This window comes from Hippoglossus hippoglossus, chromosome 6, assembly GCF_009819705.1.
Source record: "Hippoglossus hippoglossus isolate fHipHip1 chromosome 6, fHipHip1.pri, whole genome shotgun sequence".
In the NCBI taxonomy this organism is placed as follows: domain Eukaryota; kingdom Metazoa; phylum Chordata; class Actinopteri; order Pleuronectiformes; family Pleuronectidae; genus Hippoglossus; species Hippoglossus hippoglossus.
The window spans coordinates 14,427,604-14,455,359 of record NC_047156.1 but is presented as its reverse complement, the minus strand read 5'-3'; the positions used below and the strand labels follow the sequence as shown (position 1 = coordinate 14,455,359).

Here is a 27,756-nt window from a genome sequence, read left to right as displayed (position 1 = left end):
ATATTAAAACCAGCATTCATATGTTTAATCAAAGAACAGTAATACAATTGAGTTTACATCTTGGAGTGCAGGACGTGAATAACCATGTACTTACCTGCCACCACTCAAACAAAGTAAAAGTATGCTAAGGCACTTTAAACTTAAATAATTACAATTCAACTTTATGTCAAATCTTTTTTAACGTGTTATGTCAAGGTTACGTTGGGTCCCATCGATGATTGACCTGCTGCGCATGCCGGAAGCTGGTCCGGAACAAGGAAGCGACATCGTATGCGTGCTCCCGAGTGACTACCAAACATAGGGGTCTCAAAATATGCCTGAAGTGGTAAATAAAACAGGTTCCTGGTAATGCCAGTGGGTATAAGTGTAATAAACAAGAGAACCGAATCAAATATGAAGAACTCACTGTGTTACTAAGTGGCTCGGGGAACGGAAACGCAAAGCCGGAAGTGGCCTACGATTACTCTCACGGAAACTCTGTAATCTCTGGTTGGTGTTTGGCCGAGCCGGCAGACACTACGTCACTTCCTCAAGTTATTTCCATTTGTTTGTGACCAACGCCAGCAGTTATCCTGTACACGCCACAGATAACGTAACGGCTTTGTTTTACAACATGTCGGGGTGAGATATCGTTAAACTTCTGTTCTCTGAGATTTCGTCGGAGATCTGGTAGCTACCAAACGTGTTAGCTTGAGCAAAGGCAGGAAAACGTGCATCCGCGAAGATAAAGTACTTGTTCGGCTAACGATAGCTAGCTAGTTTAGGTTAATTGGCCACCTATTGTTAGCCTGGTTCCCGGTGCTGCGGTGTTGGATAACGTTAGCCGGCCTCGTTCACCGCCGTGGGCCGATGGAGTGTCCTCATCTGAGCTCGAGCGTGAGCTGCGCAGTGGACTCACCCGGGTTCCCTCACGGGGCTCCGTCCTCCTGGTGCTGCAACGGTGAGTCTGTCACTCTCTCTCATGTGACTCCCACCTGACTGGGTCTCACCTTTGGGGCCAAGCGGGACAGATGCTGGGACCATTTACACGACGCTGTCGCTGTGACACATGGAGGAGTGATCCGTTAAAAAACGGTCACAGCAGTGTGTTATCACTTGTTTACAATTAATTCAGCTTCGTGTTTTGTCTCCAGCCTGCAGGTCTAATAAAAGCCCTTGGATTTGCCTCACCTGTACCACGGTCCACTGTGGAAGGTGAGATACTATCTGATGTTTGTGCTGCAACTCCATCTGCCCTCAACCCACCACAGTAGAAACTTCAAATACTGGCGTCTCAATGCTTTTGCCTTTTGAGGGATTATTTAAACCCTGGCAAGTCAATGAAGCCTCCATGAAAGAGCTGCAATTCTTTTAGATGGATTGATTCTTTATTTGTCCCCGTAGGGAAGTTGCTTTGCAGAGAAAACATCCCTCACCAACATAACAAAAACATCAACTGACATAACCAACACTTACAATGCACCCTAAGAAGCTCTGGATTGACAGAGGTAGACGTTTGAAACAGACCAGCTAGAGATACTACTTTTGGAATAAAGGACATTTTTTTATTATTTTTTAAATGAGTTGGGGAGGGGACTCCTCATTGGCCACTGTGATCCTTGCCCTAACTCTGTCTGTGTATATACATTCCATACATGGTAATGTAAGTCCCAACAGTTTACTGGCTGTTGTTCAGTTTCTTTTTTCCCCCCAGACTTTTTTTTCTGGGCTTCAGTAGCCAAACCAATACAGAGCACCAAAACACTTTCCATACATAAATAAAGCTGTGTAGATGGTTCTGTTTACTTGGACAGCAATATTCAACATAAACATAGGTAAATATAACTAAGGATAGTACTTTTAACTTTTGGTACAAGCCATACTACAAATAAAGCAAGATTATATTTAATTTCCGTTGCCATTTCTATTTGGAAAAGGGATTGAAGTTGGAATTTAAGAAATGGTTAAATATCTATTTTAATATTCTGCAGGTAGATTACATTTTGACCCAAATGGTTGGAAAAGTCTTTAATCTGGAAATAATAAAATACAAAATAACAAAGTGTTCTTACACAGCCTTGTGGGTTTTTCAGAGATCAAGGATTTGTGTTTAGTTTTTTTCCCTTTCTTAGACAAACTTATGCTTAGCCTGTGTGATTTGAATGTAATGGAAATACATTAAAGGCACAAACACGTTATGAATTTGGAAGTTGAGAAGCAACTTAGGCCGACCTCTGTTGATGTTTGCGTGCTAAAATAACTTGTTTTTCATCTAGATATGTCAATGGACATGCAAAGAAGCACTTTGAAGACACTCAAGTCCTTGGCAACGGTCAAAGGAGGGTGGAGAAACAGGAAAAAGAGAAATCCCATCACTCTGTCTGCATGGACTGCAGCAACTTCAGTGTGTTTTGGTGAGTTTCCCTCATGACCAACCTATCTTCCTGTACGATCTGTGACTCACCATGGGGCCCTGCACACGGTCATTAAACAGTTATCAGTCAAAGCATTGAGATTCCATGGTAATGGGAACCAAATGTTTTAAACAACCTTCATTAATCTGTTGGAGCTTGATAAGATGCTTTGCAACATTCTTAGGTCACATGCCACTTAAACAGTGATCCAAATTTTAAACTGCATTCCCAAACATTTGATGACAATCACTCCTGCCACATGTACACCTGTGGTTCAGTGCTGAGTGCTACAACAGATACACACATGTATATTAACGATGACTGTTTCTTATCTAAGATTCTGATTCAATCCTCTGTAAGTTTGTTCTGTTTTCAAACGTGCATGTGTCTTTTCTAATGTGTCTTTTATAGTTACAGATGTGATGAATTTGTTGTCAATGACACTAAACTTGGGCATGTGCAGAAGGTGAGGGAGCATCTTCAGAGTTTAGAGAAGTAAGTACCAATCTCAAGAACTGAGTCTCAATATGTTTGTTTTCTCGACAATAATCTAAGTGGAGCATTAGTTTTGATTGATTGGTGGTTGTCATTAAGTGAAGCCTTTTCAGAAACATGAAGCATTTTAAACATGTTCAATAAAAGATCACTACCCAAGTTAAATGTTTTTCTCTCGTCCAGCTCAGCTCTGATGGGTGACAGACAGAGGAAAAGGAAATTTCAGGAAAGTCCAGCTCCAGACAGCAAACTGTTAAAAGACAATGTAAGTAAAAATATATATTACGATTGTTTTCATTTTCATGAAGAAGTTAAGTTGCAGCCGCTTTACAATTGTGCCCTAACACAACTGTGTACTTCTACTAACAACTACTAATACCAGCTTTGCTCAGATTTTCCTTTCATTAAACTATATTTACTCAGTTCTTCAGTGAAATAAGTCACAGCAGCCTTTGCAGACCTCTAGACAAACTGACTATTGTGATATCTTTAAATACTAGTTTAAATCATATATAATGTTTATATATAATAAACATATTAATGCGTGTCACTTGTCTCTGCCAGGACGGGGCAGCTTTAGGTGCTACAGGCCTGCGGAACTTGGGCAACACGTGCTTCATGAACGCCATTCTGCAGTCGCTCAGGTGAGGCTCTGTGCTGAGGATGAGGTCACATTAGTGGTGAACTGGTTTTGCAGCTTGGTTCAGTTCCTCCGCTCCCGTAGACCCAGGGCCCCACGACCAGTCACCCTTTATTAAGACTGTCTGGGGCACAGTCAGGGGGATTATTACACAGGCTGCTTGGAGACAGGACACAGTAAAAGGCCAGACTTTCCAACTAACACAGTTCCAAACTGTGTTCCAAAAGGATTATGCTGATGCGGTTGCACATTTACTTTATATGAAGAACATCTGATATTACTGCTGACTATTTGCCAAAGCATGTGATAGATAAACAAAATATCTGGTTTCCTACTTTCCTGGTACCATTTAGTTTCCATTTATTTAAAAATGGTGTTAACAATCTGAATCTTAGAAAAGTAACTTCTGACAGCAATTCAATATTGTGAAAATACATTCAGTTCTCCACATTAAAGTCAATATATCATCAGTGTAGTTTCACTACATCATTGTTTATGAAATACAATGTAAAATCTACCTTTGCAACTTCATTATCATTTATTGTTATTTTTAAAGATAAACAAATGGAGAAAAAAATAAGAAATATAACATGAACACTGTGTAGCTCAGACCACATCACATCATAGTTTACAGGACTGTCAGCAGTAAATTCACTTTGATGCAATGCATCAACGATTTAAATGCCAAAACAGCTTTTATATAGTTCAGCAAACTTAATTATTTCATTAACTTAGTCTGTTTACTCAGCTGTTAATAGTTTATTACCGTATGTAACAAATTGAGCAAATCTGTGATGTGGCACTCTTCACTAAACGTGTGGGTTTTTTTCAACAGCAACATCGAGCAGTTCAGCTGTTATTTCAAGGAGTTGCCTGCTGTAGCTCTACGCAGTGGTAAGACAGCAGGAAGAAGGATGTACCACACCCGCAGCCAAGGGGACAACACTGTGTAAGGTCCACTTCTGAAGGGGGGAGGGTTATGGGCTGAGTGCATTGATCTGAAAGTCATTTCAGCCAGTGTGAAATTGGCAGAATTCCTACTTGTAAATGATCATGGAAGACAATCCTCTCAGAAATCTTTTCTTATTATGCTCCTAACAGCCGAACTGAAAGTGTGCTACTCAATATCACAGACATAGTGTGATACAATGACTGACAAGAGAAGTAAAAATGAGTGTATATTGCATTATGTAAGAGTATTAGACTTTCTTTAGTTTCTGACTGCAGCAGTTCATGCAGCTTGGTAACAGGGTTGCTCTGTGTTGAACAGGTCGTTAGTGGAGGAGTTCAGGAAAACCCTTTGTTCGCTGTGGCAGGGCAGTCAGACCGCCTTCAGTCCAGACTCCTTATTCTATGCCATATGGAAAATCATGCCAAGTTTCAGGTAAGCCCACGTTGTTCAGAGGTTTGGCAGAATGAAGCTTCTTATACAGGCAATAAACTTTATTTTATTGTGTCTGTGTGTGTAAGTGTTGCATGTTATGGTCTGTATCCTCAAAAATGCACCACAGAAACAATCTGTTATGTGTTATTGCAGTCGGGTCATTTAAAGCTGTGTATTTTGTGTCCAGGGGTTATCAGCAGCAGGACGCCCACGAGTTCATGCGTTACCTGCTGGACCACCTCCACAGAGAGCTGCAGTACAGTCGCAACGGGTCGTCGCTCCCGGTCTCACCTCAGGATGGCGTCAGACTCTCCACAGCAGAGGGCAAATGCTGCATGCAAGTCCATCCAACTTTACAATTATTTTTGTGTTTTCTTCTCTTTCCAAGCTAAATTTATATTGAAACCTGTGAAGTGCAGTAGTCCTGCTGTCAGCTGTCAAAACCCAAGCGTCTTATTTTTTCTTGTTTATTTTTTTATTAAAAGCAATGTAGTTAGAGTTTCTTACCTTTTTTAGAGGTTGTAAAGAGCAGAGCCAGAGATGAGTAACTGTCTACTTGAGTACATTTTTAAAAAATGTACCCCTTTTCTAATCAGTAAACATCGATTGGGTTCAGAATATGTGGGGTTCTTAATTAATTTTCCTATGTGTTAATTGATCACAAGAATATTTGAATCTGTGCACATTTATTGATTAAACCTGCTTTGTTTGCCTTTTGATTCTCTACAGAAATGGGACTGCCAGTGTTGTCACTTCAATTTTTGGCGGATTGCTTCAGAATGAAGTCAACTGCCTGATATGTGGGACAGAATCTCGAAAGTTTGATCCATTTCTTGGTAAAACAACTTTTGTAATTGACTAAATGTTCACAACACGTACAACAAGTTGAAGAAAGAAAGATTACCAGTAATGTTGTGGTCTAGCAAAGTTATTAATTCAGCAAACTGCTCACCATTAGTGTAACATGAATGTAAATGTGACAGTTAATGTATAGATTCTTACTCTATATTATAAAGTCAATTAAGGAATGTAAATCCTGTCATTTTGGTGGAGATAAGTAAAGCAAGACAAAAACCTGATGATAAATGACATCCGAACATTTGTCTCCTTCTCACAGATCTGTCTTTGGACATTCCAAGCCAGTTCAGACAAAAGAGAAGTAAGGACCAAGAACCAGGACCAACCTGCACCTTACGTGGTAATTTCCCTTCTTCATAGACAATGACTCATTAGACATGTTTTTTGGCAGTGTTAGATTCTATTTGTAAACTGCTGAGATTAATGACATTTTATACTGTATTTTTAATTTTTTTATTAGACTGCTTACGTAGTTTCACTGACCTGGAAGAACTTGATGAAACAGAACTGTACTATTGCCACAAGTGTAAAAAGCGACAGAAATCCACTAAGAAGTTCTGGATTCAAAAGCTGCCAAAGGTAGGAGACAGAAAATCGCAATTCATTTACAGTAATTCACCAATTTGACTTAAAACGTGTGTACTGGTGTAACGGGGGGATTTATTTCCATCTGTAGGTTCTCTGTCTGCACCTAAAGAGGTTCCACTGGACAGCCTTCTTGAGAAACAAGGTCGATACCTATGTGGAATTTCCACTGAAAGGCCTGGACATGAGGGGTTACCTGCTTGAGGTGAGCACAAAACAGAAGAGATGCAGATCATGCAATTTTACATTAAAAGTTTTAAACTGTTATATCTCAGCCAAAAGATTTTAAAGAGTAGGAGGTATTTTGTGACAATAGCGATCAGTCTGAAAAGGATGAAAACCAAAGGAACAATACCTTTATCAAATGATGACTGCTGCAGCTGAGTCATTGAAAGCCACGCCAATTCCACAATTAAGTAGAATAATAGGTCAGAGGTCAGCTGCACCTCTCAGGACTCGAAGTACTTTTCTGTACCTATACCACAAAATGCTAAAAACTAAACATCAATAATACTTATTAATAGGCCATCCAAGCTTTTCTTTCCGTCCACTGTTTGGAAAGACGAGAATATGTTTGCAGAAGTGGTCATTGTGGACATTTTATTTGTTTTGCCTCCGATGCACCAACAACCAAGTGTACTTGTCTAAATTTAACCCCATTGTAATTAAGGTGGTTTGGTAATTTTAAAAATAAGCATAATGCCAGACAGCTGACTTTGGTAAGACATGTGAAATTTAACACTGACCTGTAATGACTGCATTGTAAGTTCAGCACAAACAGTGCAGCTGCGGACAGCATGAAGAATAAAATAGAATAGATCGTATAGAAGGTTTGTATATTTACAAAAATTACAGTAGCTCCTTTGTCAAACTGGTCATTTAGTCAAACTAAATTTCCCCCGTCACATCCAGCTGATGATGGATTTATATCCACAAAGAAAAACATGTCATGCAGAGATATACATTTTGGTTTCTTACAGACACAATACATCCAAAAAAGATAGGGATTTTCTTTTATTTGAGTTGTTTACACACACATAGAATATAGACAGTTGCTAGGAGCTCTAGTGTCTCCAGGGGGTGCTATTGCTTTGCAAATCAGTTTGACAGCCTTGACAATGGATGCAAGGAAAAATCACATTATTTTTGTTTTTGTTATTAGCTTGAAAGTTGTATCATGTTCAAGACGGTGAAGCCTCTCGTCTTTTTATGAAACACCTGAGTCCTCCATAAAGACTTATTGAATATTATAACATTTTATAAATCATTTTCATTCAGTTAAGTCAATATTTTGGGTAAATGGTGTGAGTAGAACTAAGAGTTGAGAAGAAATTCAATTTAGGTTTATTTGCGAATCTCCAAATCCCAACTAACTTAACTCAAGTCACTTTACATCATAAAGTATAGACCTTACAAAAATATAGAGAGAAATCCATCGGTTCCCACAATGACCAAGCACATGGTGACAATGGAGAGGGAAAACACCTCCGACAGACCTGAGGAGGGCGACTTTGAAGGGGAGAAATGGGAAGAAAAATCAGAGAGGGATAGAAGGGGTGAAAGAAAAGGGAAAGAGACCAGGATCACTTGTGTAAATTCTCATCTTGCTCTTATGTTTGTAGCCAGAGAACTCGGTACCAGGGAGTTGCCTGTACGACCTTGCGGCTGTTGTCGTGCATCATGGTTCCGGGTGAGTAGAACATTTTTTTAGACTTGATCTTATGATCAGTATTTCAGTGCTTATGAAATAGGAAGACTAGAAAATGCATTTTTAAAACTTATTTTTCTTATAATTTACTCTATCAATGAGCACTGACAGCAGCCTAGATGTGCTTTAGTCACTGTCTCTTAGCAGCTCTACCTACCACAGTCGGCTGTCAGTCACCCCACCACTATAAAAGCAGTTCAGATCCAGTTTTGTTCCAAAGCCTTGTAGACAGCTGAAGTTAAAAAATTCATGAAGCCACTAAATGCTGAAAGCCGTTAGGCTGAGAGTCCATGAAAAGCATTTAGACATGCCAGGAGGAACTGTTGATCAAAGTGCTGCTGTTTTGCCTCTGGCCTCTAAGTGGCGATGTTGCGCTGCTGCATCGCTCACCCCTCAGCAGCAGGAAATGAGGTCTTGTAGGAAGCCAGAGAGTAGAAGCTGATGGATGTGTCTGTGTTCACAGGGTTGGATCAGGGCATTATACAGCATATGGCAGCCACAAGGGCGGCTGGTACCACTTCAACGACAGCACAGTATCTCTGACCAATGAGGACGCGGTGAGGAAGGCCAAGGCATACATCCTCTTCTACGTGGAGAGGACTGGCCACGTGCCCTCGGACAAGACCACCACCAACAAACCCGCTGTGGACAACACGGCCCCGGACGGCGTTTCTTCAGGAGCAGGTGGTCGGGACAAAGTCCCAGCAGATGCAGTCGCTGCAGACGGTGTTTCGATGGATGCAGCAGCCTCACACATGGTGGATACCTTGGACGAGAAATCCCCAGATAATGTCAACATGGCAAATGTGGGCAGAGACATGGATGAAGCTGCTATAGATAGAGACTCCTCTGACAAGGCTGCAACAGAGGAGAGCAGCCGAGCTATACAGACGTCTGCTCAATGATTCAGTCAGACTTTACTGCCTTAGACCAGCTCCTCACTCCATGTCGGCTCCACGTCGGCCCCATCTCACACAGTGCTTGATTATAATAGTTCATTTTGTTATGTATAATAATATATGTGCAACAATTCTTCTTTTATGACTTGCATGACAGCACCATGTATAATTTGCTGCTTGATTTTTGTTTAGTAGACTCTTTGCATTTATTTCCTCGATGTTGTAATCCTCAGCTGAGGTAGACTTCTCCGTATGTAATAGATTACAAAGGTGATTGTTAAGTAATGAAGCTTTAGCCTTGGAAAACCTCAGTTGGTCCAATGTTTAGACTGATGAGACACTGTCATTGTGAAAATAATAGTTTTTTTTTTCAAAGTTTCTAACTGTATATTTTCCACATATTAAGAACCTGACAGTTCTTTTTTTTACAGGTATTAGTAGAGATTTTAGGATTTACAATCCAACACATTTATTGACAGACAGGTGCTCATTAGAGCTGTAGAAAGTTGTTTTAACCTCTTGACCAGAACCAATGTGAAAGAAATGTTCATTGTCAAATTGTTTTGTTTTTGTCTGTACTGGTGTTGGAGTATATTTGAGCTACACTCGCCCCAATGAACTTCAGAACATGTATCAGGCAAAGTGAACATGACAAAATACAAAGAAGAATCTTTTTTTCAAATGTTTGATGTTTTGTTTTTTTCTGTGTTTCTGAGCGCTGCTCCTTTTCTCCTGAGCCTGGCAGTGAGCCGTCACCACAATCAGACTTCCTGTAACACTGATGGCTAAACACACACTCTTCTGATACACCTGCTCTGAAGGTCCTTTTTTTAATCACGCTTCAATAGGAAGAATATTGCATCGAACGAGACAGAACAATAAGCTCATAGACTCACACAACCGCAAATGAGAAATGTCAGATTTTAGATCCAGGTTAAGTTTATTCCTGATTCAGTTTCTCTAAATTAGGCTCTCGGTTGCAGAATTATAAAATTATAATGATGCTTCAGCAGCTGCTATATCATTGATTTATGTGTAGAAGAAATGTTCAACTCCAGGACAGAGGGGCGGATAAAGTTGACACGGTCAGTCAATCGACAGAATATTAATCTGCAATTGATAAAACTGTTGACTTGGGGTTTCAGACATTTGATACTTGTGATGTTTTTATATACATTTTTTTTGTTCTATGACAAATTTCAAATGGCCAAAATGTAAAATAAATATAGACTACAGTACATTTTTCCAAATGTAAACATTTAGTTTAGTCATTTATTGCTGTTTACATATGATGTCTTTTGGTTTCGTAAGCTGGACACATGCACACCAGAAGGGACACTGTTTACATATTCAGTATAATTGTCCCAGCACCGGTATTATTGTTGTTCGTTAATGGAAAACAGCCTTTGATATGTTCAAATACGACCTTAGAGAGAAAAAAATGTTTTAGCATACCTCTTTTTTTCTCCCTGTCCTCTAGCGAACATCTCCACCCACACACATACTCATCCACACACACACACACACACTCATGAGCGCTCCCCTCAGGACACGTGCCAGCCAGTCAGCCTTCTCGCTCAGGCAGGAACAAGTGCTTCTGTATATGCTGGAGAACAGCTGCTCGTCCTCACCTGCTCACCGGTGGCTGCAGGCTCGCTGCTCCGTCCCCATTAATGACACAAGTGCCCTTTCTTTCTTTTCCCCCTTTTCTCTTGGAGGCTCAATCACAGCAGCTAATAATGAGCTCACGTTGTATTTGTTCGCATCAGGGGTCTGGTTAAGGACATCATGACACGATGAGTCACAGCACAGACTGTAATCAGCCTCCCAACAGTGCCATTTCCCACTGTCCTGCATTTTTGGGACATTGCTGCTGATAACAAGTGGAACAGGACTTAGCTGGTAATGGAGTGATGACACAGATATAATGGTGTTTTGCCTTTTGCCTTCTAGTGTTTTCTCGAGTTGGGGAGTTTTTCAGCCACACTGAGTCATGGTTCATCATCATTTCATAACCTGCTCCCAACAGGTTTGTGTGATGGTTTCTTCACTTTGATGTTTAACATTCACTGTGGAGTATTTATGAGCACAGTGTGACTCAAGACGGGTGTTTTCACATTCTTAGATTTTCAAAGAAGACATTTTAACAAGGGAATTAAAGTATTATCTTTAAAAACAAATATAATTCCATGTACTTTGAACATGATATAGAAAAGTAATGGAAAGGTAATAAACTGGGTCATTAAAGCTGTGTTGTTAGACCTTCGCTTAATCCAGTAAAATAGGTTTTTACCATTATAAATACTATACAGTGTATGTATATGTACTTTATATATATATATATATTTGATGATTCTGTACAAAAATAATGTGTTGTGTACTGGCACTACTGACTGAGTTGTATTGTAAGTAGATTTTTGCTCCAGCCTATATGAAGTGGACAAAGAGTATATCTTGAATATCTTGCACCACCTTCAGTTTGTTTTTAAAAATATGTTATAGATTTCACATGGTACATAACATCTGCTGCACTCTTGTTTGGATAATACATTTACTCTGACACGGTTTTTCCACAAAAAGTTTAATTGCATTGTTAAAAGTTCTTAAAATTACATTTACTCCTCCTTCATTAAAAAATGATGAATGTGACAACTCACTGTGAGTTAAACATCAAAATAAAAAGACATTAATATAATTATAATGTTTTAGTGAATTACAGCTTGGCTTATCAGCAGCTGCACATTTTGACCTGTGGATGGTTTTGCTTTGCGATGAATTATGGAGGCGTTTGTCTTTTTGTGCGTCATTCAGTGAGTATCTGTGTTTGAGAAGTGGATCAGGGCATTGTAAACATCTGGCTCAGTCCACTGCTGGCTGCCTGTTGAGAGCCACGACAGATGGAAAGGGAGCGTATGGCTGAAACACTTCCATCTTTGACCGTGCCGACAGTTGTCTTCCCAAAATAGCCCACGCTCACACGGCCTTATATGTGCAGGCCTCCAGCATGTGCCTGAGAAGGCATCATGTATCTAGGCCACACAATACGGGCTGCAGGCTCATTGTTGCTGCCTACCAGCCGGCCTGTCGCTACCCGAGGCCCCTCTGTGTGTCTCTGGACGGCTCACCATGCACCTCACCCAGCTCAACCACGAGTGTCTCCTCCACCTTTTCTCCTTCCTGGACAAGGACAATCGCAGGAGCTTGTCCCTCACCTGTCACCAGCTGCGCCAGATCTTCGTGGACCCCTGCCTCTGGAATCTGCTCCACTTCAGCTCGCCGTGCCAGCTGACGAGGGACAACTTTGTGCTGGGACCCTCGCTGCGGTACTTGACTATTTGCTGGTTCTCCAGCAGAGTGCAAGTGTGCAACATCGAGGACTGGCTGAAGAGTTCGTTTCAGAGGGACATCTGCAGCAAACACGAGAGCCTGGTCAGCGCTTTCCTGGCCCATGTCTGCTACATGTGAGTGTTTGTGTGGGGTGTCCCTGCTATGTCGTGTCTTTTAAAGACAACCAACAAGGGAATTGCCCGTGGAATAGACCAATAGAGGGTGGACAAAACGAGACAGGTGCTTTTTTGTTTTGTGACCCACAGTTTATTTAACCATGTATTTGTACAGCAAAGCTAAACATATGCGATAACTTTTTCCATTCTAACTGGCTCTTTTGCGACCACTCACATTTACCTTGTGACCCGTTGTTTGGGTCCCGACCCCTAGGTTGACAACAATACAAACCTGAATCTTAAATGAGGCCATGGAGCTAAATGAACATTCATTCTAACACATCCTCAGTTAACATGAGTAGATTTATTTTTATTATTTATTTTGTCAGCCCCTATCGCTGCTTTTATAGGAAGATGCTTTGTGGAGCCTGAGGTGTCACTGGTGTTACACATGATTATGTTTTTTGTTTTGTGGAAAAATATAGTTATTATTTGGCGAAATGTGTCTCAATCACGATCTCACAATTTCTGTGTTTTTCAGGGTCATTCACAGCCTCCACAGGGAGGAAAATTGTTTTTCTTGAAGAGGCACATGGCTTAGTGAAGCTGCCATGTTTAGCTGTAGGCAGCAGGAAACAAAAAATCATTAGAAACAGATGGTGTGTCCTGAGCTGGCAGCAGAGACAGAGAAATGACACATCTGTGGGACATGAGAGTGATTCCATTAACTAACATAACTGTGGTCAGATATCAAATTATGTTTGGTGAATGCTGTGACAGCTGGATTTGATAGGTCACTGAAACGTAGCAGTATTGGCGTCCGGCCTCGTGCGGCCGGCTGCATGCAGGAATCAGCCTGGAGAGACATAATGAGGTCTCTGGATAATTTCTTCACTGTAACAGTAATAACGGTTGATGTGAGGGAGCCAGGCCACCACTGCTGGCCGGGACCAGAGAACGGAAGGGAGGCTGGCTTATGGGTTCAGTGTATGACCCTGTGAGGATTTCCTGTATTGTGAAAATTGAGACGCAAGACACGAGGGCTGTGCGAGCAGTCAAAACTAGAACCACCTACTTTGTCTGGGTCCTGTATCTCAACGGGCCACAGGCACACTCGTTGCATACTGATAAACCCTCCCAAATAGTCCACAGGAGAAGAAAGCAAGTGCACGTGACACAGTGGGAGGGGACACGCAGAAGCTGGGGGGGGGGTGGTGATAAAGAGTGATTTGGCTGCAGACCCTCCCAGTCAGCTGCAGACTGGAGATTTACACAAGCAGGTGGAGCCTACAATTGGCTCTTTGTTGCTGTTGGAGGAATGAACATGTGCGTCTGTCTCCGCCTGCCTCTTCCTGGATAAAATCATGCAACCTCTGACGCCAGGCTCATGTCTGACTGTTTTTTTTTTTTATCTCCATGGAAAAAGCTATAAACCATTGCATGTCAATGGGCCTCTTTACAGTGTAGTTTCCAGTGTAATGCTCCCCTCGTACAGATGACTACAGCAAATCAATCATCAGGAGCTGAATCATTTGATTCTGATAATCTTGAGGTCAGAGTAACAGGATTATGCAACATGAATTGACATGCTAAACATGCCATGTAATGTGGGTTGGACAGTGGGCGGCACAAGAAGCTTTTATGTTTTTTTTCTGAGTGGGTTCGTTCCAGTTTGAGGTATGCGCCATTTGAATAAACGGATGCCTTCTCTTACAAAACAAGCTTCAGCACGTTGTTTGGGTCATACATTAGGACGTCTTCTTGCAGAGTTTAAATATTCCCTGCTGCATCCAGATAGTGAAAAATTCCAAAAAACCTATTCAGCCTGTTAAAAAGTGGCCGGAGGAGTGGAATGTTAAATATACGTCTTAGTTCCTTTTGCAGTTCACTGGATAATTTGATCAGACAGAATAACCGTCAGGAAACCAAAGAGCTCATTAGGGAGATGATTACAGGTTGGTGGTGTGGAGCTCTGCTTGTGCTCAGCTCCAGGGTTAGGGTCAGCCCCAGACTGCCCTCTGTGTTGTGTGTTTTAATCATGTAAACTGAAGATGGTTGTTAATGTGAACTGCATGCAGAAAGATAGACAGACAGACAGACAGACAGACAGACAGACAGACAGACAGACAGACAGACAGACAGACAGACAGATAGATAGTTGATGGAGGAAAATAAAATCATTCACTGGGTGTGTGTTTTTCTAGTGTTCAGTTGTGAAACACAGGGGACGTTGATGTGGTTATATTAAGACAAGGTGACATGCAGATAATTACATGCTTTTGGGGAGAAAAACAACACACGGACACACACACACACACACACACACACACACACACACACACACACACACACACACACACACACACACACACACACACACACACACACACACACACACATATGTCTGCACACGGTGAGGGGAGGAGCCACGACAGGGTGGATTATGTAACAAAGGTTGATGAAGTTTTTATGCCCATTATGTTTACCTCGGTGCCTCTGCTGTGGTTATTAGAAGGCAGCTGAATCTCTAAATGTCACCAGCTCCTCGATCCATTTATCAGGACTCGATGCCACCTTCTTCTACTTCTTCTTTCTTTTTATCTTTTGGTCGACGTCAATGCTTTGCAGTCACAACAACACAAAAAAAACAACACATTTTTCACGTGTAACAATGCAAACGGGGGCACGTGGATTGATTCCCCTGTCCCATGTTCAGAGGTTACTGGGGCAGCACCCTCAACACTTGAAGGCAACTGCAGTGTGTTTGGCTCACATGTGGTAAAGTGGTAAGATTATGTAAGTCTTTATGTAATCTCCATCAGCAAACGTGTATTACATCCCCTTTGCCATCAGGGTGTGTGTCTGCCAGCTCTGTAGCTGCCAGTAGGTTGCAGTGCACTTCATGGCAATGGATGGAAATGAGCAGTCAACACATGCAATGATTCATTTTAGGCAGAATTTCCTGAAAAAAAATTGAGCATGAGAGAATGTGCAATGCTGTTATTCATGAAATATCCTGTGATTGTTCTGTGCCACAGTGACATTCTCCATTTGTACACGGGAAAGACGCATAAACCCAATTGGGCTGTTTAAAAATATTATATTAAACTGCTCTGTTATAGAATCAGGCTGCTGCCTCTTATTGTCATTGTTCATTTCTCATTGATGGTCTCAGATCAGACCTCTAAACAACAGCATACATCCCCCTCTGTTATGTCCCAAAGTGGAATGACACAGAGCAGGTCTGGTTATACTCCATGTTTGGAAACCTGTCACTGTTTAATGATGTCACTCGCTGTGTCACAGGTGTCCCAACCTGCTGGAGTTGACCCTCTCTGGCTGCGGCCACATCACCGACTGGGATGTGGTCACCTTGCTGCAGAGCTGCAGGAGAATGCGCCGCCTCCACCTGGAGAACTGCGTCCGCATCACCAACCGCAGCCTGGGAGGCGTGGTGGATCACGGAGACAGTCTGGAGGAGGTGAAGGTGGACTTTTGCCGGAACATCACTCAGGCGGGGCTGCAGGCTATCAGGGAGAGGAGGCCAGGCGTCCAGCTGACGGCAGAGAGAAGCGCCGACATGATCCCTGACAGCAAGCCCCAGGAGAAGGTGCTGCTGAGGAGGGCGCTACAGAAAGTCCTGCTGTTCTCCTGAGGGAAGAGCCGCAGCTTCTCTCAGATGGACTGCAAGGGAAAACAATTCTGTGACAAAATTTAAGGACTTGATTGTGTGATATTTTTACTATGAAGTGTTTTACAGTTTTGATATCTTTTTTATGCAACACACTATATGTTGAACATGAATAATCCTTACAAAAACATGTTATGTAAGCTGCTTCTATTCCATGTTAATCAAAACACACACACACACACACACGTGTCTACATGACTTCAGAGGGCATTGCATTGACTTACATGGATTTCCTGGAGACTTGTGTATGGGGACTTGATTTTTGTCCCCATAATCTGACTATATAAACAGATTTAGGTCCCCACTACATGAGTAATACCTGGACCAAACACACACACACATGTTTTATATACACATGAGGCCTTAATCAATGAATATTGAAAGAGGTGCATTCATACGACATAATCTGTCATTACTACTTATTGACTTTACAGATGTGAGGGTGGTGTCAGTTATCTCAACAGTTTAATTAAAATATAACCTCCCCTGAGGGCGAGATCACACACCTTCATGATACAAAGAGAAGTCATGTGGTTGCTCGGTGCTCTGTCATGGTGAGACATGTTGAGAGGAGACGTTCTATCAGGGCAGAGGGGCCCTGCGCCTGAGCCCTGATTGGAATCAGATTATATAAGACTGTGAGACATATGAAAGTAGGTTGATTGGGGCAATGCGTCTCCCCCTGTAAATGCCATGTGACACTTTTATTGCAGACTGCTGCTGTGGAGCGCGCCACATCCTGTGATGTCTAAAGAATTACCATATCTTCTCACAGAAGGTCAATGTAATCAGGAATAAGCTTTTTTCCCTATCCGACCAGGACGCGGGCTTTTATACTAATACTGTATGAGGCAGCTTTTCAGTTCCCTGTTGTTGTTCCAGAAAGGTCACAATACTGTGTGTATTCCTACTTTCTGTTTTTTTCACCTTACTCTGTGTTTGTGTTTGTTTTGATTTTTTACTTATTTAATATCTGGAAAATCTAATTTCTCCAATTTTGTGATGGACAATAAAATTTTTATGGCTGTATAATTGAATCTCTAGAATGATGAACCCTCAGAAATTAAAATAATACAAATTATAATTAATGATTAAATATGTTAATTTGGTGCAATAATTAAAAACCAAATGAGCCATACAAAGTTTTGCATTGAAGTATTACTGCAGAATCATAGCACTGATGATAAATTGTTTATTGATACTTGAAGAGCAATTTTATCTTTGCATTTAAAACAAATCTTTGCATATTGGGTTGATAAGAGCGAGAACACATTCAAACGAGTGACCCTAACCCTAACCCTAACCCTAACCCTACACTGGGTTGCTCTGGGATAATACTTGTTATACGAGGCTTACTGAAAGCTATAATACACATAAAGGAAAGCCCCCAAGTGTGGGTGAAGAATAGCATGTGCTACTTTAATATACCATAACGCTGCTGCAGTGAAACAGAGGCCACGGTTTATTATTTACTATCAAGAAACATGCTTTAATTGCAAAGTGCTTGGCAGGCTGGACCATTAAAGAGTTATGAGCTGCAGGTGGGGAACTCCTGAGGCACATCTGGCTGCAGACACAACTCCAACACAACAACACGACTGAGACATGTAACAACGCGACATAGTCAGCGCGTCACAGCTCTGCTCGTTTCTACTAGAGGCCGGTTTGTCTTCTTAAAGGTGCGGTGATTGTAAAATAACACAGTCCTGATGCATGTCCGTCACTGTGTTATTCATTGTGAAAGCAGCTGCAGCCCTTTCAGCCGCCACACCAATGTGTAACTTTGTTTTGCCAATTGCGAATGAAGTATCCGAGCACAGCCTGCACTCCCATCGCATTTAGGGAGAAGTGAGGATTTGTGCGATCAGACAAAAGACAACCTTGTGTCTGACAAGAGCAGCTACTGTGTCGACAAAACAAACATTTTCTGTGTGAGTGATTGGATATTTGGTTTCTGCAAGAAATTCACAGTGTGTGACATTCACATCTCAAACATTTGATGTGACGCAAAAAATGCTCTTTTATAAGATCTCTGCTGGTACACAGTGGTCGCATTGTGTTCTTGTGTTGGCCTTATTTCGCTGTAAAGAAAGGATTGTTCATGTGAGAGCTGGTGCAACATAAATCCTCCAAGATCAAATGTGGACCCCCCCCCCGTGTGTGTCTGTATCCACCGTGTCGAGTTAAAGGCCTAACCCATGTTTGAGCAGCCCTGCCTGAGGTGGAACACTGGATTCGGAGGTTGGGACTAACTATGTCTTCAAACAGACCACACCACGCAATTATATCCCTTTTTATGAGAACAGTCTGCTGGAGGGTTCATGTACAAAAAGTGTCTATAAGTCGAATATTATTCCAATTGTTATTTGCACTGCAGGCATCAAATCAATCAAAGGGAAACATTTCTTCTTTATGACTCTGCTACTGAAAATATGTGTAAAAAAAAAAAGATTGATGACTCGAGGCGTGTTTCAGCTGAAACATTTGACGACACCACCGCACTGCCAGTTTTTTTTCTTTGTTATGTAACCCCACAACCGAGGACACAAACTTGTTTAGATTTAGCATCTGCTTTTATGCATACGTGCTTTTACACAAGACGAATAATCCACCGACCGGTTTGAGTCTGGATGAGGAACATGGGGAGTGGTGGAGGAGGAATTCAAATCCTTTGCTCAAGTAAATAATGCCAAAGCCCCAGAACAAGTCATGTTACGCAAGAAAAAGTACAAAAGGGTGGAATATGTTTCAAGTTATAAAATGAAAAAGATTAATTATTATACACTAAATTGTTACACAATTTCATTAATATGACAAATATTCTAACACATAAAAGGCACATTTTTTGTATATGTTTGGGAGTATAATGCCAGAGGATAGGAAAATTCAAATAAAAGCTCTTTTCTTTCTTGCCTTTTTCGCCCAGACAAGACTGAGCTCAATTCAAAATAAATATGACTCAATATTAAACAATTTTCTCATCCTTGCATGTAAATGAGAAATAGTCATCCTCCTGTCTCAGCCTGGTCCTTATTTAAGATCTACTCCGGTGATTTTTATTTGTCCCAAATAACGAGATTCTAGAGATAAAACTTAGACCTGAAATGAAATTTGATTGGATTACACATGAGCCTACACAATATCTGAAATTTGTCTCACTGATCAAATACAAGTGTGAAGAAAACTCTTAGAAGACAATGAGCACAGCAGAAAATACTTCTGGTCAGGATCTGGGGGGGGTCATATTTCATAAGCTATGTTTTGTTTGTAGAATCTTAATTTACATAGCAACTACAAACTGCAGCTTTCATATATATATATATACAGTGTAAAGGAGGAAAAAGTACAATGTCTATGTTTATGTAAAGTAGTGACGTAAAAAATGGAAAATAAAATCACCCATGTGAAGTATAAGTACACTAAATTAATAAATGTATTTATTTATCTGACCAAACACGCAATCTCACTGTCGTGCTGAACAGTGATCGGATGAAATGAACAGCAACATTGGCTGACAGCAAAACATATAAAAGGCCAGTTCCAAGGGATGGATTCAATGTGTTGCTCTCGCTTCATTAGAATAACAAATTTCATTAAATAAATTCAGCCCAGGGAATCGGCTAACCCTCCTAATTGTTTTAATGAGCTGCCACACTCTCAACAAGATGCTCCACAAATACAGATGAGACACTGGAATGAGAATGAGGCGGCTTTTACATGTAATCAGGAAGATATACATTTATTACAATTTAATGTGAATCCCAAACAACATAAGTGTTTATTGTCCTCTGCCAAGGAGGTTTACGTTTTTATCCGTGTCCATTTGTTTGCCTGCATGACTACACAAAAACTACGGAACAGATTGGACATGGATAATGAAAGACTTCATTCAACTTTGGGGTCGAGCTTCACAAAATTCAATAAAAAAATGATTTTTTGTCTTTAGTAGTGTTATACTGATCTGGCGTCCTGGAGCATATAAATTAAAAGCAACAGAGAAAAATAATCACAACTTTTATTGTTTGCATGAAGCCATTTCTTTTACCTCCTTTGAATCTCAATGATACTGTTTATTTATAAGCTGGTGTTGTGATCAATAAGTGATGTTAAACCTGTGAAAATGATCCTGTGCAGTTCCCTCTACAACTGCATGGCATTAGAGTTCCACTGTTTTTCAACAAACCTCATAAGAATACTTTTGTTTTTTGCATTGCTCTGAGCATCGTCACACTCACAATACTGTATTCCTCTGAACATCATCACAACAGAGAGATTTCCTTTAAAAGGTCAAACTTAAGGCCGCAGTGTCATTTTATTTCCATGCATTTGACTCTCTGTCAAAAGACTACATTGCCCACAATGCAACACTACTGCAAACTTGTGACCCAGAAGTGTTAGCAGCAGCTGGAGCCCTGAGCTGTTGGCTTCAAGCAGAGATGAGATGAGATGAGTGAGCTACAGAGGCCTGGTAAGTGTTTTATGTTCAGACTCTGCCTCACCTGAGGAAATAGGTGCTTTCTACAACAATTTACTTTGATGTACAAAACCAGTTCCCTTCTACTAAAATGTAGTTTACCAGAATTTAAAATCATGCATATGACCATGATGACAGATACCTTTACATTTAAAAGCAACTCCAAAAAACGGACAAATCTGCTTTTCTGATACAGGAAATTCTTAGTACAACCTGACGTATGTAAAGATACTTCTGCCTGATGCTGAGATGGATGTAGTCAAAAGGAACTAAGCTTATAGAACCCTACAAAAACTGTATTAAAAAAGCAGATTCATTCTTTTGGAAAATATGAAGATTTAATTGACTTAAAACCTGTTTGTGAGCTCAACGAGAAGCTGCACATGATATAGCAGAATTTTACACAACTTAAACTATATTATATTAGGCTGGGTTCAAAGAATGTGAAGGAATTCTCAAACTATTAGAGCACACACCTCCTTTCAGGCCAAACCCTTAAATTCAGTCAATCTGCACCAAATTTCATCAAGATCCATGACTTAGTCCCTGGAAAATAAGGTAGATACAACATCTCAAAATGTGTACGAAAGTGAAAACAAAAGAATCCTGGATCCGCCACCTGATGCCACCAAAACTTAATGGTTTCTTTCCTGACCTTTACCACATGCTTCACCAAATTTTGGATAATCTGTCACACTTCCCCTCCACAAAATGACATGGAAGTCAGCTGAGTAGTCTTTGCGTGTTGTCCTGCTTAAAAACAAACAAACCAAAATCAACAAACAAAGGAACAGAGGTGAAAACACAGCCTCTTCGGCAGAGGTAATAACATTTCAACAGAGTTAATGTCATTATGAATTGCAAAGTAATTTACGAGATAAACAATGCAGAGTACATTCTGCATCCTGCCATTAGCAGAGCAGATTCCCTACATGATATATATAGATGCTCTGTTGATGACAGCAGGCGATAGGATCCAGCCGGTTATCTTAAGGATTCGTGCTGGATAAAAAAAGACCTTTTTGAGGAGCTGGTACAGCACAGGCCTTTCCGTCATAGAGGGCCGAGGGTGGGGAGACGGAGGCAATGGAGGTAAAAGGCAAGAGGTATAGCTATCTGAGCCCTGAAACCCAAAATCAGCAGTTTCCTGACAGCCTTATAAGGTCAGCCATGAGGCATTTCCAGTATCCACTGATTACTCACCCACGGAAGGGGAGGAGGGGGCATTGAGGCTTTGACGAAGGAAAAGGAGGAAGTATGTGTGTTTTTTTTTGATTACTCATTTATTTTGGTGTTTGAGCACTAGTTTTTGAGTCCGTGCCTCGTACGGGGCCTGACTCAGACGGGGGGGGGGTTTGCTGATGTCACTCACTACAGAGGGCATCTGAGGCGTGTGTGATATCAGTAACCGTCACTAATCAGTAACTGTTACTCTTTACAACCTAAAGCTTTATGTCTTAACAGTCTGGGGTATAGGCTGCAACCTAAGACTCGATGAATGATGTTGTCTAGACAGTGGAAGCATTTGTTATCTTCTCTTTTATGAGACAGGGCATAAAGAGGCTGTCAATTCCTCAGTCCCTACCCCTATTATCACGCATAAATATTAATGATCCCTTATTGTTTGGCGACTATAAATAGATTATTACAAAGATGAAGTTTCACCAATGTTTCTAAAGCGGCTTTCAGACATGCACTGAACGCTGGAGATCCTCTGGACACTCTCTGGAGGGTCTTTATGTGTGAACGCAAGTGAGTGAGAGCCTCCGGACTTTCTGCGGACTTTCTCCGGCCAGCCCCGTAGTACAAAGTCTTCAGAATGTTGGAAAGGAGCCGATGTGAGGACACAGCAGGAGATCCTCTGCAGGATTCCCTGCGAGTGAGTGGGACAGACGCAAAAATGCAAAAAACAAAAAGAATACAAATAGCGGAGCCACACACTTTCTGTGTTGTTGTGAACTCACCTGACATGTTCATGTGTGAAAAGCAAACTCCTGAGAGAGTCCGGACCCAATTCTACAGACATTCTCTGGAGTTCGATCACGAAAATGCTTTAAGTTGAATATAACAAGCACATTTATTCCAGTACTAAACATACAATTTAGTTGAGTATTTTCATTTGACGTATTTAGTTTGACTTTTCTTTACAGTGTAGATGCAGTTGGACTTCTGTGAGGTGAAGGGAGATATCTGGATGTTCCCACATGAACCTGGAATGCAGATAAATCTTATCTGGGTTACAGACAGAGGAGGTGACGAGTGTAAACATCTCTGAATCGGCAATGTCTTGTCCTGGACTCCCTGTCAGAGTTAGATTAGAAAAACCTTTCCCTTCAGAGCTGTTTCGCTCCCCGTGTCCTTCAGCGCTCGTATGTGTGCTATCTTGCACCTGCTTGAGTGTGAGTCTGTCCCCGGGGCCCAATGGGATCATTTTAATAATATAGCAGCGCTTTGACGCCCCTCTCTCTCTCGTCCTACGATACTTTATTCTTTATATTTCCTGCTGGAGTAACTCAAAGGCTCCTTGAGGTCTCAGTAACTATGTGGCTCTGAGTCTGTCTGGTGGATATAAGGCCCACAGTTGTGAATTATTCAGAGAGCTGGAGTCTTTTGTAGCTACGTGACTGTATATATATATTATCCTAGATATTTATGATGATTTAAATCCGGGTGGACACACAGGGAATTTATATCAAAACTGAGAATAAGCAGCAACGTCTTTCGAGTACAACATCCAGGTGTCGCTTCCTAAACTTTAGAGTTAAGATTTGTCTTCTTCTCTGTCTCTCACCCCCGTGTTAATATGGTGTGAGGTGTTGAAATGGGATGTGTCGCGCAGCAGAGAGGGAGAGAAACAACAAAAAGGAGGAGGGATGATGCAGAGCAGCATCGTTCCAGACGAGTGAAGGGCCGGCTCAAGGACACACCGATTCCAGCGAGGAGACATTGTTTGTGTCTGTCACAACACGACAGCCCCCCCCCCCCCCCCCCCGCCCAAAAAATTAAATGGCTCCAGCACACAGACAGAGGTTTGACTCATACGTTAGCAGTCTGCCACCTCCCACTTTCAAACGCTGTGAAACCACATTGAGATTTTATACCAGTTTTATATGCAGACCGAGCTGAGAGCGTGACTGAATGTACGCAGTTAAATTGAACATATAGCGTGTCAAAAGGAGGACACAATAACTAAATTAACCACAGATTGTTTTCTTCCACATTATAATGATGTTGTTCAGACTCATCGTTTCCACATATTGTTTCAGTGCTTCAGTTCTGCTTCCTTCCTATAATCCACATAGCTTCATGTCTAAAAAAAGGAAGATACAGAAGATAAATACCTGCTTTCATTTTCCTTCTCTCAATTTATATTTTTGCAAATTATAAGAGAACTACCTGTAACAAAGTTGATATATTTGCAGCCTGTCATTTCAATTGAACATGGACCAGACAGTGTCATTGACTGGCAGCAGAGAGCTCCTGAAATCAACCTATTTTCATAACAATATGTATTTATGCACACATTCCTCCTTCTCCTTCCCACGATAGTGTCCGTATGATCTAATAATTCCAAATTTGATTTCCCTGTGGTTCTTCGCTAACTTGTTTTGGCCCGAGGCGCACATGAAATAGGAGGCAAGAGCACACAGAAGTGGGGCTACTACTCCCCTGTGAGACCGAGCAAGGGTCTATTTGTGGAGCTGTTTCTGTGTCTGTCTGCCAGAGCATCCACGCAGGCTGCCGAGCCCCGGCCACAGTGCATGTGCAGGGAGTAACTGGGGCACTACAGGTGGAGGACAGGGTTGAGGCTCCTCTGATGCAGGGCTGCAGCAGAGGACAGAATCAAACGCAGTGCAGGATGTGAAGGAGCTCGCTGGCGTGATATTGCACAGCACGTGTTGTTTTTGCTTCTCCCCCATGCGGCCTGGTAATTAGACAGGCGGCGTCTGTGGATCTCTACAGCGAGGTTTCTTACAGGCTGCCTGCCCAACTGGTCACTGTCTCCAGGGGGTGTAGGAGGACAGCCAGCAGCCGCCTCTGACGTGCGGCACGGACGGACGACGGAGCAGCCGATGACATGTGCAAATAAGAGTAGGAGGGCTGAATGAAGCACACGGCATAGGCACACGTATAATGACAGCCTTTCAACTTGAGCTCATAATGCATTCACTCTTTTGTTGCCAGCGCTCAAATTGCAGGGGGAACATTAATGGGAAGGATCCCAAAATTTTGGAGCAAAACAAATTTAATAAAATGTGTTTCTTGTGAACAGGAGGAGAGCAGCAGCAGGCTGATCTGTCACTGCCACAGGCGGCAAAGGTCAGTTACCTCCACTTGCTTTCATACAAAATGAGCTGAAGAAACACGAATCTAAATGCATGCACACCGTCAGACTCTAATTTCTTTGTAAATGTAATATGGTGAAAAACAAACTATGTCAATGGAGCCTCAATATGACATTAATCTACCTGTTTATTATGATGAATGTTAAGACCTCTAAACCTGCATCAGCTGATCATCAGAAATCTCTACTGGTCTCATAAGCTTTGGTGTAGCGCCACTCTGAAGGTCACATGATCAGACAACCGCTATCATCATTTTCATCATCTTCAGGGTGGGGAAGAAATATTAACATCCTTTACTGAAGTAAAAGCAGAATTACACCATTTTAATATGGGCCTATAAAGTCAGACATTAAACTGAAATAAACAGTTATTATCTACAAAGTGTACCTAATGGAACAAATGTAAAAAAAACTCATCAAGCCACATGGTCCCATTCATGGTGTCAGATCTCCATCCATCCGTCATCTACACCGCTACTTCTTTTAGGGTCGGGAATATAAACCTGTGTATGAAGAAGTTGATTATACTGAAAACAGATTGTAACATTGGCAGGAGAGTGAAAAGTACAACATTTAGCAGGATGATGTATAAACTACGGGACGGATTACCATGAAACCTGGTGGAAGGATGTGTTGTGGGTCAGAAAAGAATCCATTACATTTGTCGTGGATTTGGACAAAAGGAGGGATCCAGGAAATTGTTGTCACTTTCTGTTTCATTGTGAGATGGGATGTTTTTTTGTCATTGTCAGCAATTTCCCAGGAAATAGTTCTTGGACTTTGATTTTGAATGGTCGGTCACTTTTAGGTAACTGATATCTATGAGTGTGTGGAATTTACATTTAAGGGGACTGTTGGGCCTTGGCTGGGGTATGCACTTCTAGTTCCCTCGGAAATGTAGAGGAGTAAAATAATGTAGAAGGGACTCGCAAGAAAAAGACAAGCCAAGTCAAAACTGTACAGTTCTTCAGTAAATGTATTTAGTTACTTTTCACTGCTGGTCGTCTCCGATGTCCAAGCTGACATACAGTGTTTCACAGTGAACCCTCTGTCCTCTGACCTCATTCACATGATTTGCCGGATGTCATTTCTCAAGTGTGACATTTTAGCCGACTGCGTGTGAATGTTTTAGAAAATGCATTCTCTGACGCTGGGGTCAAGCCAGACCTCACATTTCACAATGTGTCTTGTTACATTCTGACTCAAAAGGCGATGCCAAAGGTCAGGTGCAGTAAGTATAGGAGGATTCTATTGTCAAAACCTTCCTGTGCACATGCGACTGAAGAGGGTCTAAGTCCCACCCCCCAAGGTCAGCCGTTGTGTTTCAAAAGAAAATTCGGCAGTGACACAATGGAAAAAGAAGAAGCCACGTATTTAAGAAGTTTATAATTGTAAAGCACTTGAACTGTCCTTGTGGGGTGGACTGAGTTTTTGTGTCAACCTCCGAGAGTTTTTTTTTCCAGCATAGAATTTCTCGCTGAGTGAACTTGAGGCATTGAGTTCAATAAACAACTGTCTGGTCTTTTCATTTGAATCATATCTTCAGATTATATAAAAGAGAGTTTCTCGTCTTTTCATTTAAAACATTTCATCATATTATATCAAGAAGGAGAGTTTCAAAAACATGTATAACAAGTGTCCAGCTTTATCCAAATTTATTATGTTCTCTTCAGGAATTTTGAACGAGCACATTTCCCAAGATGTCAAATTGTTCCTCTAAATACAATATAACTCTTGTATTCCATTACTCGCCAGCACTGGTTGTTCCCGGCAGCTCGGACTCTGTATTTTCATAAGAGAGCAGCACTAAAGCTCTGCTGAGGCCAAGGACAATGTGAGGTCACCGCATGTTAAGCACCAGCAAGTGCACAGTCACTTTACTTCTCAAGTGTTTCCTTATCAGGTGCAAGAAAGGAGCCGTTAAAGATACATAGCGTCATTAGTCATTTTGAGTTTGGCTGATGATTTCCTGGCCGTGAGTCTGGCATCTCCTCCCTGAGCTGCTGAATCTCATTACGCTTAAATCTGCGGCGTGACATAGATCTGTAAATGAGATTCCTTTTAAGTGAGATTACGTCATTTCTGCTTCAGTGATTGTGAGAATGGAAACACCAAAAGGCTTTGATTTCCGAATTCCCATTCAGAAATACACACTAATCCACTAATTGGATACTCTTAACGGAAAAAAAAAAACTGGGACACTAATACAAGCACACTAATGCACATGGAGTAACACACACACACACACACACACAAATGTACACAAACCCATTGACCTGTTGAAAGCCCATCCCCCCGCTCTCTGTTTCGCATTGCTAAGAAATACCAGCTCCTGGGCTCAGCCATCTGTGACACCCTGAACCGGCTGACCTTGTGGAAAAGCAGACCCGTAAATTAGCCTAAAACATTCGGCTGAAACCTGTCCTCCAGAGGATCAGCTGTCAGGCTCAATGTACGGAGCTGTGTTTTGAGGCTATTCCCCCTCTGTTCACACCCCTTCACCAACAAACACTGAGGAGTCCCAAACCAAAATATACGTTAGTTTCCATTACATCATGCATCCACCTTACGTTGTTATGTTTCCTCCTCTGCCTGATCCTGATAGAGCATTCATTTAATACCCATTAATCGATCACGTCAGGGTCACTTTTCTCAATCCCCATCGCAGATATTCATCACAGACGAAGCTGAGAGTCTGGTCTCACTGCACGGTCCTGTTTTATTGACTAAATGAAAATACCACTGAGAGGATGGGCTTGGCTCGGGCGTTCTCCAGCCAACACAGCATGAAACCATAAGCAGAAGCAGATTCACATGCAACAAAAACACATATAGGGAAAA

General features: G+C 41.5%; 2 protein-coding genes across 2 annotated transcripts; both read left to right on the top strand.

Annotated features, from left to right (window-relative positions):
* The first annotated feature begins 481 nt into the window (after positions 1-481).
* On the top strand, positions 482-9,644 carry usp3 (ubiquitin specific peptidase 3). Its single transcript, XM_034587490.1, has 15 exons — positions 482-940; positions 1,134-1,194; positions 2,256-2,393; positions 2,805-2,888; positions 3,072-3,153; positions 3,453-3,532; positions 4,364-4,477; positions 4,799-4,912; positions 5,100-5,249; positions 5,642-5,748; positions 6,030-6,110; positions 6,231-6,349; positions 6,447-6,560; positions 7,978-8,045; positions 8,527-9,644. Exons 1-15 carry the CDS (start codon positions 850-852, stop codon positions 8,966-8,968), a joined length of 1,845 nt encoding a protein of 614 aa, XP_034443381.1. The 5' UTR covers positions 482-849; the 3' UTR covers positions 8,969-9,644.
* Positions 9,645-11,829: 2,185 nt separating this feature from the next.
* fbxl22 (F-box and leucine-rich repeat protein 22) lies at positions 11,830-27,180 on the top strand. The gene is given in 4 exon segments (XM_034587486.1): positions 11,830-12,050; positions 12,052-12,423; positions 15,712-16,282; positions 27,146-27,180. Coding segments are annotated over 3 exon segments (786 nt in total). The 5' UTR covers positions 11,830-11,985; the 3' UTR covers positions 16,061-16,282; positions 27,146-27,180.
* The last annotated feature ends 576 nt before the right edge of the window (positions 27,181-27,756 follow it).